This window comes from Typopeltis vanoorti, chromosome 1 (genome assembly GCF_054136105.1).
Source record: "Typopeltis vanoorti isolate ZY-2024b chromosome 1, IOZ_Tvanoo_1.0, whole genome shotgun sequence".
In the NCBI taxonomy this organism is placed as follows: Eukaryota; Metazoa; Arthropoda; class Arachnida; order Uropygi; family Thelyphonidae; genus Typopeltis; species Typopeltis vanoorti.
This window is the reverse complement of record NC_143549.1, coordinates 63455114-63477500: the sequence shown is the minus strand read 5'-3', so window position 1 is coordinate 63477500 and position 22387 is coordinate 63455114. Positions and strand designations below refer to the sequence as shown.

The 22387-nt window shown below is 36.8% G+C and overlaps 1 protein-coding gene across 1 annotated transcript in view; it reads right to left on the bottom strand.

Annotated features, from left to right (window-relative positions):
* The window catches only part of LOC150110035 (calpain clp-1-like), a 106500-nt gene that overhangs the window by 11670 nt on the left and 72443 nt on the right, over positions 1–22387 (bottom strand). The window contains exons 8-11 of the mRNA XM_090400915.1: positions 19512–19689; positions 19292–19403; positions 12111–12238; positions 6376–6581 (exon numbers count right to left, since the gene is read on the bottom strand). Coding sequence (XP_090257041.1) covers positions 6376–6581; positions 12111–12238; positions 19292–19403; positions 19512–19689 — 624 coding nt within the window. The remainder of the gene's footprint in view (positions 1–6375; positions 6582–12110; positions 12239–19291; positions 19404–19511; positions 19690–22387) is intronic.

The window sequence follows — 22387 nt, the reverse complement described above, 5'->3', positions numbered from 1 at the left end:
GAGAAAGATGTTGAAAGATTAATTTGCACTTGGTTAGACTATAATAAATTTAGTTTAATCCTTTATTCAAGTGTGAGCAAACAAAGTTTGCACCTGAAAATATCTTCAGGACTAAGGAAAGGTAGTGCAACACCAACTCTGGGCCTGGCTCCCACTGACGAGACCTCAATAAAGGTCGAAACTGGTCTGGGTAGTAGCCCTTCCCTTAATGCATAACATTATGCATATCCACAAGGAGATGTGTTTTGTATTATGGGAGATAATGAGATACAAGTGATGATAACTTGGTCCACCTTTGCTCTGAGTTGCCTGGAGCCTTATTGTTGTTCAAATGGGTTATGATATTTATAACTTCTGCTGGAGAAGTGGGTGTGATAGATTCTGGGTCATCCTTTTGTTGTGTTATGGCCTGCCTGACTCAGCGATGAATCTTGTAGGGGTTACATTGAGCTTCCAAGCTGTCTACCAGAGCCTCTGTCCTTTCCTTGTCAGTATGGTCTATTCCCTTCTTGGTCTGAATTGGTGGTATAAGTTGCCTTTTAGTGCAGAGGGTTCTCAAGAATTTCCAGATGGAATTGTCCTCTGGGTTTAACTTCATCAGCTTGGATTTCCAATCTTGGTTTCGATATCTTTGGAGAGCTTCACGGACTTGTCTATTTAGATTATTCAGAGTTGTTTTATCTTGAGGAGCTCTTGAGTTATGGTACCTCTTTGTGGCTTTGTTTTTCAATCTGATTAGATCCATGATTTCCTGGAGGATCCGACCACTAGGATGAAATACTGTAGTTTGGGTGACTGACTTTATTGCTTTTTTGATTTGACTGGTTAGGTTGTTTACAGAAAGGTCTATCTCCTCTTTATTGTGGATAACAGGGACTGGGCCAATGTGGTCCGGGAGAATTCTGGAGAGCCTGTCCCAAGACATGAAAGAGTGCGTAGGAGAGAATTTCTCTTGTGCACCGAGTTTAAGCAGCATGGGGTTGTGGAAGAAAATTCCACAACCCCATGTGGAATTTTCTTCCTTTAATTCCAGTATCAGTTGGAAACATTAAATTTCATTTAATGTTTCCAACTGATACTGGTATCTGATGTTTTTGAGGTTAACTATGTCAAGTACATCTGAGCTTCCAGCTGAGCTGCTGTGATGGGTGGGCTTTGCAGGTCCGGCTATAACAATAGAATTTTGCGTTGAGTAATGGTTTAGAGTATGACCTTTGTCATTGATTGTGGAGCTGTGCCAGGCTGTATGCTTGGCATTAAAGTCACCAGCCATGATGATGGAGTGTGTGAAGCTGAGAATGCAGTCCAAGTCAGATGTCAATAATGGAATGCTTGGTGGATTGAATACAGCATAGATTTTGATACTGCCAGCATTGTAAGTATGAACTTCAACACCTGTTATCTCTAGCTTCTTGGTTTGTGGATTGGTCAGGACATTGTGGGTTAGGTAGTTTTTAATGTATATGGCTGTACCTACTCCATTGCTGGTGAGTCTGTCTGTTTTGTACATTATGTAGTTCCGTAATTTGGGGATATTAACTGGCCTGAGATGTGTTTCATTTACTAATATTTTATCAGGATTGTGTCGGTGAATGAACTCTTGCAATTCCAGAATTTTGTTACTCAGTCTATTTGTGTTCCATGCAGTGATCATCAGAGAGTTGGGCTGGAATTTTATATTATTCATTATTGAGGGCTGTCAAAATTGAGTGGGTACCTTGTAGGAATCTTTTCGTGGAGGATGGCGAAGGATTTGTCATGCTGAATTTTTGTAACATGGTAGCTAGCGAGGTCTATTTGTGTTCCATGCAGTGATCATCAGAGAGTTGGGCTGGAATTTTATATTATTCATTATTGAGGGCTGTCAAAATTGAGTGGGTACCTTGTAGGAATCTTTTCGTGGAGGATGGCGAAGGATTTGTCATGCTGAATTCTTGTAACATGGTAGCTAGCGAGGCAGTTAATAGTGATGTTAGATTAGAGCTTATTTGTTCATGGGATGGAACAGCCTTAGTTTGTGCGGCTTCGGCATAGGTTTTGGCAATTACTGCAGCTAGCTTGCTATCCTGAGTTGTCGAACTGGAGATTATTTGGACCGGGGTGCGACCTGCACAGTTGCCTTGAGCATCGCTGTAGGGTGTTGGAAGGGCAGATTTTGCTGACCCCCGGTTCTTTGGGTGTGTAATGCACCCCTTGCAGTTGGCAGGGTGAAGTCCTCCACATTTGGTGCATTTAGCTGGCGCGGATCTTGGCTTGGTGCACATGATGGTCTGGTGGCCCTTGCCGCATTTTAAACACCTGAAATTTGCGTTGCAAATTTTTTGGGCATGGCCAAACCTTTGGCACCTATGCCACTGCCCAGCTGACGACTTTTCCCTTAGCGGCTCAGTAGAAATTCTAAGGCTACAGATAGCGGTCAGTTCATATATCTTTTTCTGTGTCTTGTCAATCTCTACTAGCACCAGTGGCATTGGTCCTTTATCTGACCTGAGCATCCTGTTCACTTTGATTGGGGTCAGGCCTTGACTCATAAGGTCAGCAGTGATTTCTTCAGAGGTGACAACTTCGGTTACCCCAAGAAGTACCACCTTGAGATTCTTTTCACTGGGTAAAGCAAATATGTGATAAGGAAGACTTTTGTTATCCATTAGCTTTGTCATTAGTCAGTGACTGAGGCTGGCTGCATGTTTTTAGCCCAGAAATATGAGATTTTATGGGCTGAAGAGAAAATGGTCCATTTGTCCTTGTACCTTAATATAACAGGTGGAACCTTTTCAATGCTCTTCGGGACATCTGGTGTTGGTGAGTCTTCACCCATCTGGTCCTCTGTAGTTCTACGTCTTTTGATAGAATGCTCCCCCTGTGAGTTGTTTTGACAGGGAGATTTTGATGACAGAACAGTAATGAATTCTCCTTGTGATATCTCCTCCTCCTCTTCTCCATCCTGGTCATTAGTTTGAATGTACTGCTTTATAAAACCCGGCCAGTCAGATTCAAGCTTGTCCATTATGAGCTTCAGTACCTCAAGGAACTGCTCCTTATTAAGGATTCGGATCTGCACCTTGATGTTTTCCATATCGGAGCGGGGATCATCTGCCGGCTGAAATTGTTTGAGAGCAGTATTTATATAATGCCGCAGGGCTAGGGGCTGCCAGCAAAAAACTCTTGTAGACCAAGGTGGTCTACTAGCAATATTTTGACTTGTAGCGTCCTACTAAATGGGGAAAGGAGTGTCAGTATCTCACTTGGCCACAGATTGAAAGCCCACCTCCCTATAATACCTTAAATCCACCACTGGTCCTCATAGCAGGTGGGACCTGCCGGCCATTTGACCTGTAGCATGTTTCATGCAGAGGGGAAGACAGCAGGAATCAAACTGTGTCAGCGCCAGTGCAATGTGAGATTCCTGAAAAACCTTGTATGTAATTTAATCAGGCTCAGTTTAAAATAGTACACCTGTCCTTGTCAAACGTCAAAAGCAGAACTCTCCCTTATAAAAATAAAATAAATCAGCTGACGCCTTTTATTCCCTAATAGGGAATAAGCGATGCCTTTATACCCTATCTAGCTTTTGTAGACTGAGTGGGCAGTTCAATCTCCACCGATGTCCTGTATCCTTTAATTCGTATGGCTATTAAAGGCATTGAACTCTGTTTAACTTTTGCAAGTTTTTCTTAGATTTTAGTGCATCTTTCGAAGCAGGTGCAGCGTAAGATTAATGACAGTATAACAACGGTATATATTGTTTTAAGCGCTCGTTGGCCTAATCCCCACTTAATCCTTGCCGACTTTGCTAGATGGTTTACAGTTTGTAAGATTTTTTTCGGCAACATATCAAATGTGCTTGTTGAAGGTAAATTTTTCATCTATTGTTACTCCTAGGTATTTTAGCTCATTGGCTACCTCGAGAATGTCCGTTTAGGAAGACAGTTACAGGTTGTTTTGATTTTTTACGTGAGATGTGGAGCACTTTAGACTTCGTGCTATTGAAGGTAACTTTCTTCTCGCCTACCCACTCTGCGATTTTAAAGAGTTCTTCGTTGGCCGTTACTTCTAACTTTAAACAACCGTCAAGTTCCCGAATCATTATCATCGCCTCATCGCGAAACCTGTGACTTTTGTTTCAGTAGTGAAAGGAAGTCTTAAAAGCAAGTTTTATTGGATGGTCCATAGCAGGAGCCTTGCAAGCAGCCTCGTTTGACTTCTTTCGTTACGGCGGTGGTTTTGAATGTCACGGTTGCTCTTCTCTCTGTAAAATAATTTTTTGTAAGATCGAGTAAGTTTTTTTGGACATTTTAAATATTTTAATTGATTGATTATGGCTGGCCACCACATAGCATCGAAGGCTCCTTGTACAACGAATGAGATCAGTAGTGCGTCTTTTTTTTTTTTTTTTTGCTGTAGACTATCTTCTGTGAACTTAACCTCCATAACTGCGTCTGCTGTGCTTGATTGAGGTCTAAATGCATACTGATTGCTGCTTAATTGCTTTCTTGAGTAGACATAGTGCATTATTCGGCTTATCAGAAGTTTTTCTAGCACCTTACCAGCAACGTTTATGAGACTGATTGGTCTGTATTTGCTCATTTGGTCGGCTATTTCTTTTCCTAGTTTGATTATGAGTATAATTTTAGAACGTTTCCATTTTAAAGGAAATCGCCCTCTTTTTAGGCATCCGTTGTAACCTGTTGTTATGAATTCGGAAATTCAACAAACGCTCTTAGGAGTATATCGCTGGTTATTCCGTCTCTCCAGGAGTTTTTCTTGGATCCATTGATCTTAATACTGACTCGATTTCATTAGTTGTAAATAAGTCGTCTTTAGGAGTATCTATGTCTGTTTTTGTTCTTTGTCTGTAAGTTTTGTGGATTTCTTCATCTGTTGATTCATCGTCATCTGGAATAAACTTGTTTATCGTTTCTGCTAAGTTTTTAGTGTAGGCACAGTCTGTTTTCTTAATAGTTGATAACATAGTTGTCTTATTCTTGCTTGCTTGCTGCTAATTTATATATGCAATTTCAAGGATTCAATGCGGTTGAAACAGTACAGAATTTTTTCTATGATTGTGTTTTCTCATTTGCAATTTTGGACTGATAACTGTATTTGGCTTTATAGTAGTTCTATCTTTAACTCTCTCTCTCTCTCTCTCAAATCTTGTATGTTCTTTGATATAGCCGTCTGAGTGCATTAACACATTTCCTTAAGATGTCAGTTCATCGTTCCACCAAGGTATTGAATTTCTTCCATCGGTGTTTAACTTATTGGTTGTTCTGAGTGTTTAATCGCTGGATTTTTTTAGATCTGATGAAAGCGCAGAAGCAAGGAAGTCTATATCGGCTTGTACTGATTCCCAGATGGCTATGTTCTTGTCTAAGCTGAGCTGTTGTTCGCTGATTCCATTAAAGTGATGTTCTGCGATTAAGCATGAAAATTCTCTTTTTATTGCTTTTTACAAATATCTCTAGATTGTATTTTATTAGTGAAGTACTTGATGTTAATGTAGTGGTGTGTGTTGTGTATTCCCTTTAAAGTTTTGTTACTGATAATGAAACTTAATATGCAATGATCAGAACAGCTTCTTCTTCTTCGCATCTCCATTCAGAAACCCAGGGTAAAATAGCGTTCTTTGCAATTGTCAGATCAATGAAGCTGCTTCCTCTGATATTTTCCAATGACAATCGTAGTTTAGTATGTGTAAGGAATTAATTTGATGCTAAGAACTCTTCTAAATTTTTACCTTTATTCTTTGTGCTCTCGATAAACCATACAACCGAATTTATTGTTATTGTATATATACCGTAAAAAATGTAATCTTATTGAACCGCAACTATAAATTATCAACTACAGTAACTCTTATTAATACATTATAAAGGGGGAAAAAATGAAAATTTGAATAACTTTTATTGTTTAAAAAAAACAGAAGAATATGTGTTGTAAACGTATAAACATAATTTTAATAATAAAAATTATTGAATTGTTTTCATAGAAATTTAATGCGGAAAATGAACTATAATTTGTAGCATTTTGTTGCTGTGCTTTTAAAATTAACGCTGGAATGTCACTTAAGACGATTATTGCATATATATGTAAATATTTTTGAGATCAATAAGAAAAAATATTATATGTAAGCACCTCCAGGAGGTTCTGAATTCAACAAAAGACGAAGGATTGTGGAAATGTGATTCATTGATGCGTCATGTCATATCTCTCCTAACCGATTACCACTCATCCGTGAATTTTCTATCGACTCTTCTGCCCCATTGGGATACACCAATGACTCAGATTTATGACTTGAGAAACTGATGCAAAATATAATAGTTTCAAATTGTCATATCAAAGTTGGCTATCTTTCATGAACGTAATAAATAGACCCACCTCAAATCAATGTGGCAGTCTGCATAAATTCGAAGCATAAATGATCCTGGACAATTGGGCTCGAAGGTTGCAGGTACAATGATGTAATAGCCAGGCCACAGCTCTAAACGCCCATACACTTCTCTGTAATTAATATATGGTCCAGAATTACCGACTTCATCATTGTCAATGAAATTCTGTAGGGTTTGTAATCGAGGAACTTCAGTCTGTGTGGAAAGAAAAGAAACGTTAACATCGATGACAGCAAAAAAACTTTAATATAGAAGATTATTTTCGCCTAATTTTTAGTACACACTCACCAACATGAAACATCATGGTTTCACTTCATTTTTTTGCTAGTATTCATACATTGTAGAAATTTAATAAAGAAAAATTAAGTAAATCGGATAAGTAACAAATAGTATCCCATATTAAAGGAAGCAATGCATTCAGAGTAACATATTAGACTTAGGAGAATCTCTGTTATTTATCCGAAATTATACGAGTACAATATGCATTGTATTTAATGCGATCTTTTTCATTCAAATAAACAGAGATTAAAATTTAGATTGTTCATAAAAAATGAGGCATCTCTGGGGACTGCCAGGTGATCCTTATGTGTCCTTTTGTACCCGATGAACAATAGAAAGGTCTGAGTGTAGGGCATATAACAAATAGACGAAAAATCCTCACTCTACACGAGTTTATTACATGTGCACAATAAAGATTATTCATAGCGCATCAGTGCTTCCATGTATGGGCATAACCATCTACAAGAGGAATCTTTCCGAGTTTAAATGAAGGCTAAACATTGAGGCCCGTTTGATAGGTGTTCACTATCAAAGGACGAAAAGACCTGCTGTTGCATTATGAGTGACTGTTTGACAGGCATCCACTGATATGAGCAAACTTTTCAGTTTTTTTTTTTTTTTTTTTTTTTGTAAGAAGGGTTGGTGTGTGTGTGGGGGGGGGGGGGGAGGGAATGATCAACAAACCAACAACAGGTACTCAGTGAAGTCCTTGAATGAGATTTATGGTGGTTTTAAGGAAAATAAATTGCAGCAAGTTTTTCCATTGGACAGAATCATCCAAAGACGCCGCAATGGGCTGCACTGTTACAAATATTAATTTTATTCTTGCCAAATTTGGTCGTAAATAAATCACAATCTCATTTTACTTCACAATTATGGCTCGTACAGATATAAGAAGCACAGGGTGTAGCAATCTTCATAGGCAAACATTAACAGCAAAATAGGCCGTAATGAAGAATTTACTGACTTTCGACGTAACACTATCATTGTACACCGCCTTTGAAACAACTTTCGGAAAGTTCGAAATTTCTACCTGCTGCAACTACTCCCAATCATCTGTAGGTGATGTTATTGCTAAGTGAAAATGCCTATGAACAACAACAACAGCACAATCGCGACCTTGTAGGTCCCATAAATATCACAGAGCGGATCAGCTGAATGCTGAAGCGCGTGGCAGAAAAAATCTCCTGTCCCTAGCTTGATACGCTCGCTACCGAGTTCTGAAATGCCTCAGCAAGTAACGCCAGCATCACCAATGTTAGCTGGTAGCTGAAGAACATGGGTTTCCATGGCAACTCAGCCGCATATAAGCCTAGCAAAGACAACGGCAAGCGTCGGATGGAGTGGTGTAAAGCTTGCCGCAATATGCTCCAGAGTAGTGGAAAAGCATTCTCTGGAGAACGCTTCATCATTACCTTCATCATCTGACAGTCCAACCGACAAGGGTTTAGTGGATGTCAGGGAAGGGAACAATACCTGCCGAAACGTTCTGTGCCAACTGGGAAGTTTGGTGAAGGAGCCATCAATGGTCGGTGCTGTTTTTCATGATTCGGCAATTTTCTCGCTCCAGTTCCAGTGCAGCGACCTAATGCAGCGGCCTCTAGACAATCCTGTGCTTCCAACTTTATAGCAACAGTTCGGCGAAGGCCCTTTCCTGTATCAACAGAACAGTCATCGTTTACAAAACAAGGTCTGTACAGGAATCGTTTGATTAGGTGGTTGTTGAAGAATTTGATGGGCTTGCACAGAGCCCTGATCTAAACTCCACCGAACATCTGTGGGACGAATTGAAACGCCAATTGCGCCAGGCCAAATCGCCCGATCAGTGACTGCTCTGATTAATGCTTTCCTGGAAAAATAGAAAGGAAAGGCAGCTACGTACGAAAGTGTAGTGACAAGTCTTCTGAAGCAGTTATAGCAGTAAAGGGTGGGTCAACTTCATATTAATACCTTTCATATTAGAGTGAGAGTTGGATTGAGCAGGAGTCCTGATATTTTTGATTAGATATTGTATCTCACTACATTCCACATTTCACCGATTTCAATCAAACTAGGAATATAGATATTTATTACATATATTGCATGAGGCAAGCTGACAATTTTTGCGTAATCGGACCAAAATGGACAGTATTGGTTTTAAAGAACGTGGATGAAGCAAAATGTTGTGTCTGTTCCATTTTACTTTCGCATCGCATCCTTCTTCATCTGCATCGCCTATGCAATCTTCATATTTATTTCTCATATACGCAACAACATGAAAGCAAGCCTTTATCCAACGTGTCCCTAGAAAGGGAAATAAAATTCAGCCATCAACTATCAACCCATTGCCTCACCACAACCCTCTCGAAAATAATGAGAATCATTAACAACCATCCTCTTCATTATTTGCACACCTACCTATGCGATTTTTGCCACTTCTCTCCAAAGTAAATCCTCTTGCTAACTTTTCTGGTCCTCGCACTGAATTTCTCTGTCACTATCGGAGTATCCCATGGCTCTTGTGCGTTCACTCTCACTCCTCCTAGACATTAATGGCTTTCTCTAATCTCAAATTGTATCTATAGTTTTGCTGATGACAGTACACTCCATAACAAATGCCTTAAACATTGATTTCCTAGTTATTCTCAAGTGGGGTAAAGATACCCTAGTGAATTTCAACTATCATAACACAATATATCTTATTTCTTGGAGGAAAGAAAAAATAGTTCGACATTTGATGCTACTCCGATCTTCAGTCAAGATCGATTTTTCTCTTCTGTGGTTAACTTGCACTATCCTAGTTGGCCACGTCATCATATCCATGGCCTCCTCAGCCTCCAAAAAACCTGGTGTCTAAGACAGTATTTAAATGGTGAGTGGATGGAGGGAGGGAATCTTCCCTGGCGCCACAACCCATAGGACTGCAAAATAATGTGTACATGTGAAAATAAAATAGCACTTAGCAGACGGAGTATGGTGACAATAGTAACAGCATTTGCCACGGGCAGCAATTTACCCAGTTATGTCGCCATCTTAGGCCACTTGGAGCTATCTAGAAGAGGTCAGTCCACCTAAAATATAACCGTTCACTTCAAAATCTCCCTCCAATCGCTTTCTTATACACGCACTATTTGTGCATTATGTAATTTTCTTGGTATTTTTCAGTGGCGTCGCATGCCCATTTCAGTTGGGTGTGATGTCATGTGAGTTATTCAACACGTGCTACAAATTTCACATCAATTCGACCGCATGCATCGGCGTGCATCAGCAAAAAATTTTCCAGAGGGGGGGGGAGCTTGGAGACAAATAATTACATCAATAAATTTTTATAATTATTGATTTAATTAAATAATTACATCAATAAACGTCTTTTACCATTTTTTGATATAATTATTTATCGATGTAAACTATCAATGCAGTACATTATTTTCATCGATTTTAATAATCTTTAATTCTTGGTGGGAGGGGGGAAGTATTCCGAATTAACACAGTTTTAGCACAATTTCATATATAAAAAAATTGACCGGCATATTTTATTAAAAATCAACTAATTAATTAATCTCCAAATCCTTAATTAAATGATTTCAGTTTAAAAGCAAAAAATTATAAAACTAATAAGTAACATAATATTAAATTACATACACTCACCTTTTAAAAATGTATTTTTCTGTTTAAATTTGTTTCACTACAAATTTACAATTTACACTTCACTCAGTGACTCACTAGACATAGAGGACAAACGAACTGGTCTCGTAGTTCATGAATCAGAAAAAGATGAACCAAAAACAGGAACACATGTTTTATTGCTGAAATAAATCAGATCAATAAAGGAGGCGATCAATTTTCGTCTATATTTTATCTATTTATTGTGTTTATTCTTTTTATCTCTGGCACAGGCAAGCAGGTTTTTCCTCCCGGAAACTCGGGTTTTTTGTCCCGTAAACTCAAGAAAATCGACCGTAGTACCCACATTATTTCAGACTGTGACATATCTTGTTAGGGTTAGGTACCAAGAGATGGTAGCACTTGTTTGCCAGCCTCTTCATCGGCGGCTGCTATAATTAGTGATAGACATGGGCCAGCTATCTCTGATTGGCTACCGGTGGAGATTGAACTGCCCACTCAGTCTCCAAAAGCTAGATAGAGTGTAAAGGCCTTGCCTGCTCCCTATTAGGGAATAAAAGGCGTTAGTTGATTTTTTTTTTGATTTTGTAAGACTTTATGCATTTTCATTATGTTTGTATACGACCTTATGCATGTAGTACTGTTGTAAAAGTTTAAATAAACAATCATCTGGGGTTTGGGAACGGATTAATCCATTTTACATTAATTCTTATGGGAAAATGGTTTCGGTTTTTGATCAATTCGGTTTCCGAACAGCCGAAGGCTGTTCGGAAACCGAATTGATCAAAATATAAATATAATATTTATATTAATTGATCAAATTTATAAATATAATATTTATAATTCGAAATACTATTACGAATTAAGTTCAACAACCGAGGTTCCACTGTATAAGCATTTTATTTATAATTCTGTACAGATATATTGTATTTGCTTATTTTCAAACAGTTCTTATTTAGACATTGTGCGATGCGGTATCGGCACAGTACGTGGATGTTATTTCAATAATTATTAAAAAATAATATCTCGCCCTTTTCGAATGTGCGATATTTGGTTAACACATAAAATATATAATTAAAGGTAAATTAATTTTCTTTATTAATTATACAAGGGTAAATTAAATTTTGTTTCTTTCCTTAAGCCCTTAACAATGCCGAAACGAAAGTGCGTTTTTAACGATGATTATTCGAAAGAATGGAATTGTATTGCAAAAGGAAAACATAACGAAGTTGAATGCAAAATCTGTAGACGAACGTTAGTATTGCACATGGAGCACAATCGAACATTGAACAACACATTAACACTCAGAAACACAAATTGAGCATTTCGAGTTCCAGTTCCAAAAGTATTTGATACTTATTTTGTAAAACCAAATATCAACAATGAAAGAAAAGTTATTACTGCCGAAATAACTATGGCATAAAGCGTCATCATTCTTTTGGTCACCCATATCCCATATTTGCAAAACCAAATACTGGACATGGGTGACCTATGTGCAGTATTTGGTTTTCCAAAATCTGCCAACCTAATATAAATGCAAAATTTCACAACGATAGCAGTCTATACACCTTTCGACCACCAGGGCGCGGGGGTACAACATTGGAAATTAGTAAATTAGTAACTTTTTTTTTTTCGAGAATCAGTAAATGCTAATTGTGCTGGTCATTACCATAGTCAGTAGCTTTGAAATGTTACTCATGTTGTGTTTTTATTACATGAGGCAAATATGTCCACCGGGTTTCTCAAAATGGATATTCGTATTCAATCTTTTAAATTAGTAGTGTGACCATAACAATTTATTAATACTTACAAAAATATCAGTTTCAAACTATGTTTGCTCACCTTGTAAACTACAAATCCGATTTGTAGCATCTTTCTACCAGGATGTCTAATGCATCGTCTTCTCATTTGCATAAGCGCAATCACAATGTTGGATTTCCTTTCAGCATTAAAACCATTTTCATTGGAAGCTGAAAATAAGTACACAGTCTCAAATTCCTACTTGGAAAGGCTCAAATTACTTTCATTAACAATTAAACTCGAAACTAAAATTTAAAATAATAATAATAATAAAATTTGGAACTGACTACATTCCTGACTTCACTGCCTGTTTACATTAAAAAAAAAAAAATAACCAGTTTTTTCCGGCTGTCAAGAAGGACCAATACGTCAATTTAGTAACAAGAAACAGTACAATGAAATATTTGAAATGTGAGATATCCCTAAAAGTCCCGTTTTACACAGTTGATATGGTATTATAGCTGGAAGGCTAAACTTTTCTAGATGTTTCATAAATGTTTTTGATACTGCTCCCAGCGCTACTATGACATTTGGAACAGCTGTTGTTTTCCTGATTCAAAGTCGTTGAATTTCAATCTCCAGGTGCCTATAATCGGTCAGTTTTTTCCTGGTGTTGCCACATCAATAAACCGCACGTGTTGTTGTTGTTGTTGTGGTTCGACTACAGTGATGTTTGGTATATTATATTAATGATGTCTATAAGTCTGAATTTTAAAGTCCCATAATATCATGACATTTTTATTTTCAATTACTTTTTCAACTTTGTATGTTCCCAAGGGATTTTGCAAGTTCAGAAACAATATTTCTTGCACAGGCTATGTATTGGTGCGTGAATCCTGAATGACTAAGCTCCAGAACTGCATGTCTTAACTGCTAAATCATATGAACTTACTGTTAGTTCGGTGAGGAGCAACATCATTTTTTACGCCGCAATTGGAATTGGAAGAATAGCAGAATATTGCGCGTTTCGATTGGAAAAGTCATCTATTCGATTCTCGTTGTGACAAGGGAATCCTTATGTTTTTTTTTTTTTTTTTTTTTTTTTTTTTTTAAGTTGAAGGTGAATCAGCCGATCTCATGCGGTGGTGGCTTTTTTTTCCCCGCGGAAACTCGGGTTTTTCATTCCGAGTACAGACAAATCGGCCTCCAGAACACACGCCATTTACAGACAAAAAATACTGTTGTTGGTGATGATGATGGCCGATAGATGGCGTTGATGGCAGTAGTATCGTAGTTGGAGAATTAAGTAGTAGTAGTAGTGGAGAGGATGAGATGTATTTAGCAAAGTAGAATAGTGTGTCCTCCCATGATAAGTCATTGGACTCCCTGGAGGTGTCACGTAATAATAATAATAATAATAATAATAATAATAATAATAATAAAAGCTCCAGTGTATAGTTTTTGCTGCCCGATCAAGCCTTTGTTTATAGTCTGCATGGGCATTTTGCTTCAAGAACTAATTAGATGGTTCACTGTCTTTTCTTTATTTGTGCATAGGCGCCATATGCAATCGTTGCAGATCATTCCAATCCTTACCTTTATTGCATTCGTTTGTAGTGCTTGTTCTTGAGGAGCAGCATCATAACTTCTGTCTCTTTCATGATACAGCCCTGCTGAAGCCATCGCCAAGTTAAACAACTCTCAAATTTCATCTTCAATATCTTTCAAATATTGATGATGGAGTGCTTTATTTTCCCAACCGTCTGATTTTTATGCTATTTCTTTCTCCTTATACTGCTTTTTTTGAATCTATTATATCCACTGCTTTTTCTTTGTAAGCTTCAATTAGCATCTTTCCTCTGCTTTCCTTGATACAATCATTCAATGCTTGCTTTTCCTTCTACTGTTTGCTTCGCCTGCAAAAGAAAATGTCCTCCACTTTGTCTAGCTATGTATCACTGCACGGCTGCAAGGCATGTCATTAATTTTCGTGTTTTATGATCAACTGCATCCAAATCGGCTTGAGTCTAATCTGTTATCTCTACTGTCTATCTGATTACAGGGATGACACATGTGTTGATTGTTATTACAGTGTTGCCTCCATTCAGTTTTGATTTTAGAATTTTTCTAATTCTTTTCAGACACTGTTTTCTTTTTGACTTCTGAATTAAATATGTCATTTGACTCAAGAATTCCTATGTATTTATAGGATTCCTGCTATGACATGTTTTTTAATTTTCCTTCCATCTGCAAATGTGATTTCTTTGTTGCCTGTCATTTTCCCTCGAACTATGGAGAGTGTAACGCATTTGTCAAGTCTAAATTCCATTCAAATGTCTTGACAGAAGATTGGGACTGCATTGAGCAGTGACTCAACTTCTCTGGATGATTTTCTGTATAGCTTGAAGTCACCCATGTATAACAAATTAGATATTTTTCTTGCTTGCTTTGATATCGAAAGCTAGTTGTCTTTAGAATTAACGTGAGAGGAATTAGTGCTAGGATGAACAATGGAGGTGAACAATAAGTGAGTTACTTTGGAAAATTCTTCTTTTGATATTCACTGTACCCAGATTATTTCCATTCATTAATAACTGTGTTTTCCAAGTGGACATGAGAATTGTTAGGAATTTTCTAATGTTTTTACTCACTGAAAAAATTTTTTAACCTTTTATAATACAGCTATGTGACAAAGAGTCGAATACTTTCTGGTAATCAATCAATGCCATATAAAACTTGTTTTTTCATCTTTTCGAATTTTTCAAAATCATTTCATCAATTAACAATTGGTCTTTCTTCCTCTGGATTTTCTGCAATACCCCATTTGTTCCAATATATATATATATATATATATATATATATACTGTATATATATATATATAGTACAGCCAATTGCAGATTTCGTTCCATAATCAGCCAAATGCACTGTGAAATCCTGGACATTCACACATTCGCAGCAGTTTACAAAAAGGAATTTAATTAGTTCGGCTAAATCCCCAAACTGAATTCGATCTGCAATGGATGGTAATTACTTGGAATAGCTTGGAATATAACTTACTTTTTTCCCAAAAATTAATATTAAAAAATTGTGGTGCGAGATATATGCAGGAATTTTCGGAAACTTTTCAGTAAAAAAACTGAAAATGAGTATCACTTACCAAGAATCTTCAACTCGCTATCGCTACTTCCAGCCTCAAGAGCGGTTTCCTTGTGTGCATCGCCAAAGTCATATAAACAAAACGTCATATTCTTTCCCAATATTTCAAGCAAAAATTACCAATAATTTACAAGACTAGAGATACATAATGGACAATCCTTCACGAATAACTAATGAGAAGTGAAAGCAGAGCGCTAAATGGATAGCAATGGTAGGTCAGTAGAGATAGAGCAGCTATGAAGACATGCATATGACTGGTGCGGTATTAACAAAAGATCCCGCAGCCTAACGACAAAGGCAAGCCGACAATTGTCGAGTTGAAATGCTAATTCTCCTCAACCGAATTCCAAAATATCTGAAACCACCATGACAATGTTCAATATATATTTCTTAGTTTTAACACGTTCAGGTTGGGGTGATGTTTCGCCTGTTTATCGTTCCGACGGGATTTCTCATCGCTGTTTGTGTACTGCTTCTGTATTTGTGCAGGTGGACTCAATTGACACAAAGTTTCAACCCTTCAGTTGAATTTTATTGCTGCTTGTTTGCATGCCGCTTCTGCATCAGGCTGTTGGGCACACTCATAAACATATTAGATGGCATGTTAGTTTCAATTCGTCGGTAGAATTTTCTTTGAAGTTAGTCTTTTGATCTGTCTTAATGACATCGAAAATTTCAAATGCAGTCGAACAAACACATATCATGTAATCGAAAAATTGAACCAATATTTGGAGAAGAATTTTTAGTTAGATATTGTGTTTGGCTGAACAACATACGGTTTTTCTTGAGTCTATACAGCATATTTTCTGTGGGAGGGGACACGCGATTCATTATTTGATGCCGTTTTTATCCCATTTGCCTCTAATTGCACTATTTGTTGACAAATATATTACACAGACTGCAAATGTCTCTATACCTTATTCAGTGATACAATAAAACCACTTGTTTTTCTTGCATCTGCAGTATAGGGCTGTTGGGGAAAGCATGTTGTTTACTTCAGCAAGTCATTTAATATCACCCAAACGTGAACGTGTTTAAACTTTTTTTGTGTGCAAGATGTATGCAAAACTTTTTAATTTCATTTTTCGTAAAGTAAAATCAGGGGTGCGAGTTATACACGAGGGCGAGTTATATTCGAGTAAATACGGTATTTGAGGCAAATCCATGCAGTTCATCTTTGCATGGTGCACTCCATTTCTTCATTTTCTTTGAGTGCCTTCGAATCATTTCTGTGGTTATGACAAGGTCTTCCATCTGAGTGCTTATTATTATTATTATTACGATCTCCCTCCAGGGAGATCAAGAACTCATCGCGGGAGGGCACACCACTCCATCCAGCTAAACAAATATCATCCTCTCCACTACTATTTAATTCTCCAACAACAACATTACTATCATCAACGCCATCTATCGGCCATCATCATCAACAAAAACTACAGTATTTTTTGTCTGTAAATTACGTTTCTTCTAAAGGCTGATTTGTTGTATGCAAGATGAAAAACCCGAGTTTCCGAGAGAAAAACCCTGCTACCACCATATGAGATCGGCTAACTCACCTTCAACTGAAAAAGCTCATATAAGGATTCTCTTCATCACGACAAGGATCGAACCCAGGTGTTTTCCAGTTGAAGGGCGCAATATTCCGCTACTGCAGCAAAAGTTCAATTCATTTTCAACATCCTTTATCCAGCTAGCATTTTTATTATGTTCTTTTGGATTATTCCAGAGCTGCTTTCAGAACTTCAGTGTGTATTCTGCGCTTTGGTGTGTTTGGATTTCCCATCATTATTTTCGTAAATCTGATGCTGGTTAGTTATGAACGGAATGTTTTGCCTGTATTAATTTTTTCTGCTTTCATAGCGAATGTCCTTAATAATAATAATAATAATAATTATTATTATTATTATTATTATTATTATTATTATTATTATTATTATTATTATTATTATTATTATTATTATTATTGTAAATTACCAGTATATTATTATTATTATTATTGTAAATTGTTGTTGTTGTTGTCAGAGGAAGCTTTGAATTCGTCTGCTTAACCAACGTAAGAATCAGTTCGAGAATATAGCAGATCTTGAATGATGATTTCGGAATTCTGAAATTTGAGAGGAGATGAAGTGTGAAATAAGCAGGTTCGTAGTTTAGTAGCATTGAAGTTGACAAGATTGTCCTCGTCCCACTAAAATGCGGCAAAGAGATCTGTGTTTAAGGCACTGATTATGGGATATGCTATGGTTTGTAATGTTTGAGCGGTGCAAAAGTATCGAATGAACAAGAGGAAAGTAAACTTGCCATTGCTAAAGCTCCGGATAAGGTTAGATGAGGATAGTAAAAGAAGGTCGTAAATTATTGACTAGGAGAAAAAGTGTGGTGCAGAAATCTGAAGAAAGGGTGCCATTCACAACACGCATAGTGAAACACCAGGAAGGAACTAATGGATCAGAAGATGATAATTTGGTAAACCTTCGTTCCATACTCAGTGAAATACCCTGCAGATGTCCAGAGCGACACATGAGTTTTAGTAAACCTTTCCATAGCTTGAGCCCATAGATGCATGATGTTGGCAAAGCAATCTACTGTCGATAGAGAGTGAAAGAATTCATAGTGGCATTCCGTATAAACTGTTGGACTGCCAGGTATGAAAAAAGTTAACTGCTGATAACTCTCTTTTCATTATTGTTTGATAAAATCGAGCAGTGTAAGAATAACTTGATGGCTGGCCTTCGTCTTCAGAATACACTGAACACAGACTGGTTCCCATGACAAACGAGAGATGGAAATATTGTGAAGAGGATATGGGATGGGCGATAATCGTGAAATACAAGCTTTAATCACAATTAGAGATACTATCAGGCCCAGAAAATTTGGACATCGTAATTTGTTAGGATTTTATCGAAGTCTTCTTTTTTACCAAAAACCAGCGGATGCATGAAATAAGTTGTTGTTCTTGTATCCTGTATTGCTAACCAAGTAAAAGTAAAAGTAATCCCTATAAATGCAGGATTTTGAGAGAAAAGAGAGCATGTCTTCCTTATATTTGGCTGATAGCAAAATAGCACCAGCTGGATATGAGGTGGAAACATGAGTGAGTGGATGTAGCGGTCAATGTCCTTAGCAAAGGAAACCAAAGGTGGAATTGCCATTTAAGAGGCAAAATTTCTGAACATGGCTGATTCAAAATCTGAATCAATTTTTTTAACTGTTGTATGCTGCATTGTAGGCTGTTTAAAGCTGAAGTTTTGGTTTCATGTCACTTGTGATATTCTGATTTTTTTCTTCGATCCCGTTGCCTTGGAAAACCAAGCTTTTGACAGTGAACTGGGATTTTGAGTAGAATAGGTAATGAATGACTTTCTTCATCTAATACAGTGTTTCCTAAAGTAAGGTACGCCTACTACAATACAAGAAAGAGTTTTAGGAGTACGTGGCACTTTTAAAAACTTTTATTACCTTTTTTGTTTCCTCTTTAGCTTTTATCTCTTTGTAGCCATATTGGCACAGATAAGTAAAAGTTTATTCTTCAATCAATTATTTAATAACTAAATAATCTAAAGGAAGTTTTAAAATTTCTTAGCATGTATCGACTAACCTCCGTTAGAATGTGTTCAGATGACGGCACAGTCGCATTTCAATAGATTTGCTCGAACAATTTGCATTAAAAGTTTAAATTCAAATACAGTAGTTCGAATCGACCGGGTCGTTTCGAACTACTAGTAATGTGCTGAACCCGGCTCGCAAGGGCTAGAGCGAGTCGTTGTTTCAAGAATTTTGAGAGCCAGTTCAGCTTATTCATAGCTTAGTATGCTTTCCAGGATAAATAATCACGATCGATGTTTCTTTCTTATAATTAACAAAATGTGAGTATAAAAATAGAAATGATTTTGATGGGCTGATCTGAATAGACACAAAAATTATCAAAGAAAGGCACTGTTTTATTTTTAAAACCTTACATAAAGTTACCCATAAGGGAAAACTTTGCCATTTCGTCTGAAACAAAATAAAGTAAATATCTATAACAGAACAAGTTAGTCGATTGGCAGTTGATCAACGTTTAAAGTTTGTGGTAACAATCACATGTTGCACTACAAAATAGAATAACAGTGTAATTGGTACTTACATGGACCGAAAACTGTAAACAAGAACTGAGGATTTGTGGCAAAGAGTACAAGATTATTTCTGGAACCACCACAACTTTCATTAGGTATCCAGCGTCCAGTTATGCTTTTCATCTATGAGAACAACAGTTATTTCACTGAATATGTAACTTAGCTTGACGCCTAAAATAAGAAAAAAAAAAAAAAACGCCAGCGTTTAATTGTAATTCACTTTTATCTTACCTGGCCAACTTCATCGGCGACCCCATTTCCATTGAAATCGGGTCCCAAGGTACAGATCGTAACTTCCTCAAATTCCTGGCAGAAATCATCAAAACTCATCCAGAACTCCCCATCTCCTTTTTTCTTCCAATCGATATCTTCTTTAGTAGCCGAATCCACTTCGTTCCATATGTTGTCACTAAGAATATTACATGAAAACCTTTAATTACGTAGATGCCTAAAGTTTCATATTAACTTTAATATGGCCAAAAAACTAGTTCAATAAGCGTGCAAATTAAATGCAAAAATGTAAATAAATTCTATATAACACCTTTTATTTATTTATTTATTTATTCAAATTAATTGTAGCCTAACATAACAGAAAGTCATGCCTCCTGCAAACATTCATATTCTGTGTGTCATATGTTTGTCATACTAACTAAACTCTAAACCTGATATAAAAATAAATAAATAAAAATTAATTACTTAATTAAATAATATTTAATAATTTTAAATATTTATTTATTTTTATTATGTTTTAATATTATTATATTTATTATATTATTATATTTATTTAAAAAATTTAATATTAAATAATATTAAATAGTCCGCGCGGTTAGCCTAGTGGCTGTGCGCTTCGCAACCATATGCCTGGGGAAGGAGTGTCCTAGGTTCGATTCCCGTCGGTGACTTGAGGAGCTGAAGGATCTTCCTCAGCCATAGCCAAGTTAGCCAGTCTTAGGCGTGGACAGCAGGGTTTTTTCCCCAGTTTATTCTGGGTTTTTCATTCCGCAAAGCAGGCAAACTGGCCTTGAGAACTCAACACTACAGGCCATAGGATACACCGGGGCATAAGGCTGGACCACCTTATCCTGTAAACGGAGTGAGGTCTGATGCAAGGTAAAAGAGGGTATAAGGAAGATGACATAATGACATAATATTAAATAATAAAGCGTGATGATGATGAAATATTATAAAGAAGAAAACACGATCATAGAATATATTCGTATGATTGTCCAAGTTCAAATTCTAAGGTCAAACAGATGATTTCACCGATTCTCAGTTTATTTTGATTTATTCTCAAAATCTATAACTCAGACATTTGCTTAATTCATCGTATCATCTCATAAAATTAGTTATAGTAACATTAAAATAAATCGTCTAACGCAGTGGTCGCCAAAGTGGTCGATATCGACCCCCAGGGATATAGCATTGTTAGGGGTAGATTCGGGCTCAGGGGTCAATTGTGGGGCGATAGAAAAAAATATAAGACATCATTGTACGGGTAATATTTAATTTAGTTAACTTGGATTACCTCCATCCTGAATGACAACGACGCAATTAAGAGTGAATCGTGGGAACAGTGAGAATAGGACCTGTAAGATGGAGCAAGCTCATGAAAATAGTTACGGAGGCCAATCAAGTAGGCCAAAATGACGTATTTACCAATAAACGGATGAATTTACTAAAATTTTATATTTTATATATTATTTAACCCTCCTATCAAATATGTAATATTAAGAAGGACGTCAAAAGTATCCCTTTGACGTTAAGCCAATATAATAATATATACTATATTATACATACAATAAATACTGTAACTATAAAATAAACAATCTAAAAACTCACATAAACGTCTTTTTTGCTTGTCCTATTATGATTACGTAATAGTTAAATAGAGGGGATCGATAAAAAGTCAAGAAACTCTTGAAGGGGTCGACGGTCAAAGAAGTTTGGCGACCCCTGGCTAACGCCTTTCTATTCTCCAAGCGAGTAGGCCAAATCAATCACTTCAACTAGAGTTCAATTTATGACGAGCTAGCATTATGATACGATAAACGTCGCAAGGCTACACAAGCACAATTATAGTAACACAGGTGTGATTGATAATAATATGAAGAACAAGGACATTATCTTAGGATTTAGTTCTTATTTGTTAGTGGGTAAAGCAAAAAAAAAAAAAACTGAATATTGGACAAACATCCCTGACGGTTTGGCCACAAAACCATGTGCAACATGCTCATTATTTTCAGCGAGAGTTATGATCCTTTCAGATAATTTCCTATCAAGATATTTATTTCTAACCAATTACTTTAATTCATGTGTATGAAAATCATTAGCCAGGTTCCCAATAGACTTCGAGCCACCTTATTAATTATGACAGTTCCTAGACGTCTACTGCTATGAAGTGATTTGGTTTTCGTTTTCTGTGTTTCCGTCTCTCAAATCGATTTGCTTCTTTTTGGAAAATAATCAAATCGTGTGGGACACTAATAGGCAGGGATTCGCAGTTTCATCCTCTCCCTGTCAAATCAATCCCGCCTTCCCGTGATGTGGCCTGTTTCTGCAAAAGGAGGCTCTTGTGAAGCCAGTGAGTGTTCCCATTATAAATAGTAAATTCTATTTACTGTTACTATTCTGCTGCATCTTTGTAAAAACCTAGTCTCTTCTACATACATCTGCCACTTGTAATTATTTTTAAAAAACCCTTTATAGCTATTTGTCGTCCAGTTTAATCATCAGCATGGACATCTATACCATATCTCAAAATTACTTGTTTCTAATAATAACACCCCAGAAATCTTTAGCTCTTCATCATAAGTGTCCTCATTTTCAAATACTACACTCGCTATTCCCCCTTTTAGTCACAATAATATACTTCCCTAATGGACCCATGGACCCCTTGTTACTTGTATGCAATATTTCAACAGCAGTATACCAAAGTTTGGAACAGAATTAATTCTTCTTATACAGATGAAAACTTTAGTAAATCATTATGGAAATTAAAATTACATAGGAGATTTTTACGTTTTCTAGAAATACATATCAAATTTCATGTTTGATGGCCCTATTATGCCAAGATCTTTATTAATCGTATCAAATTCAGTGTCTTGCAA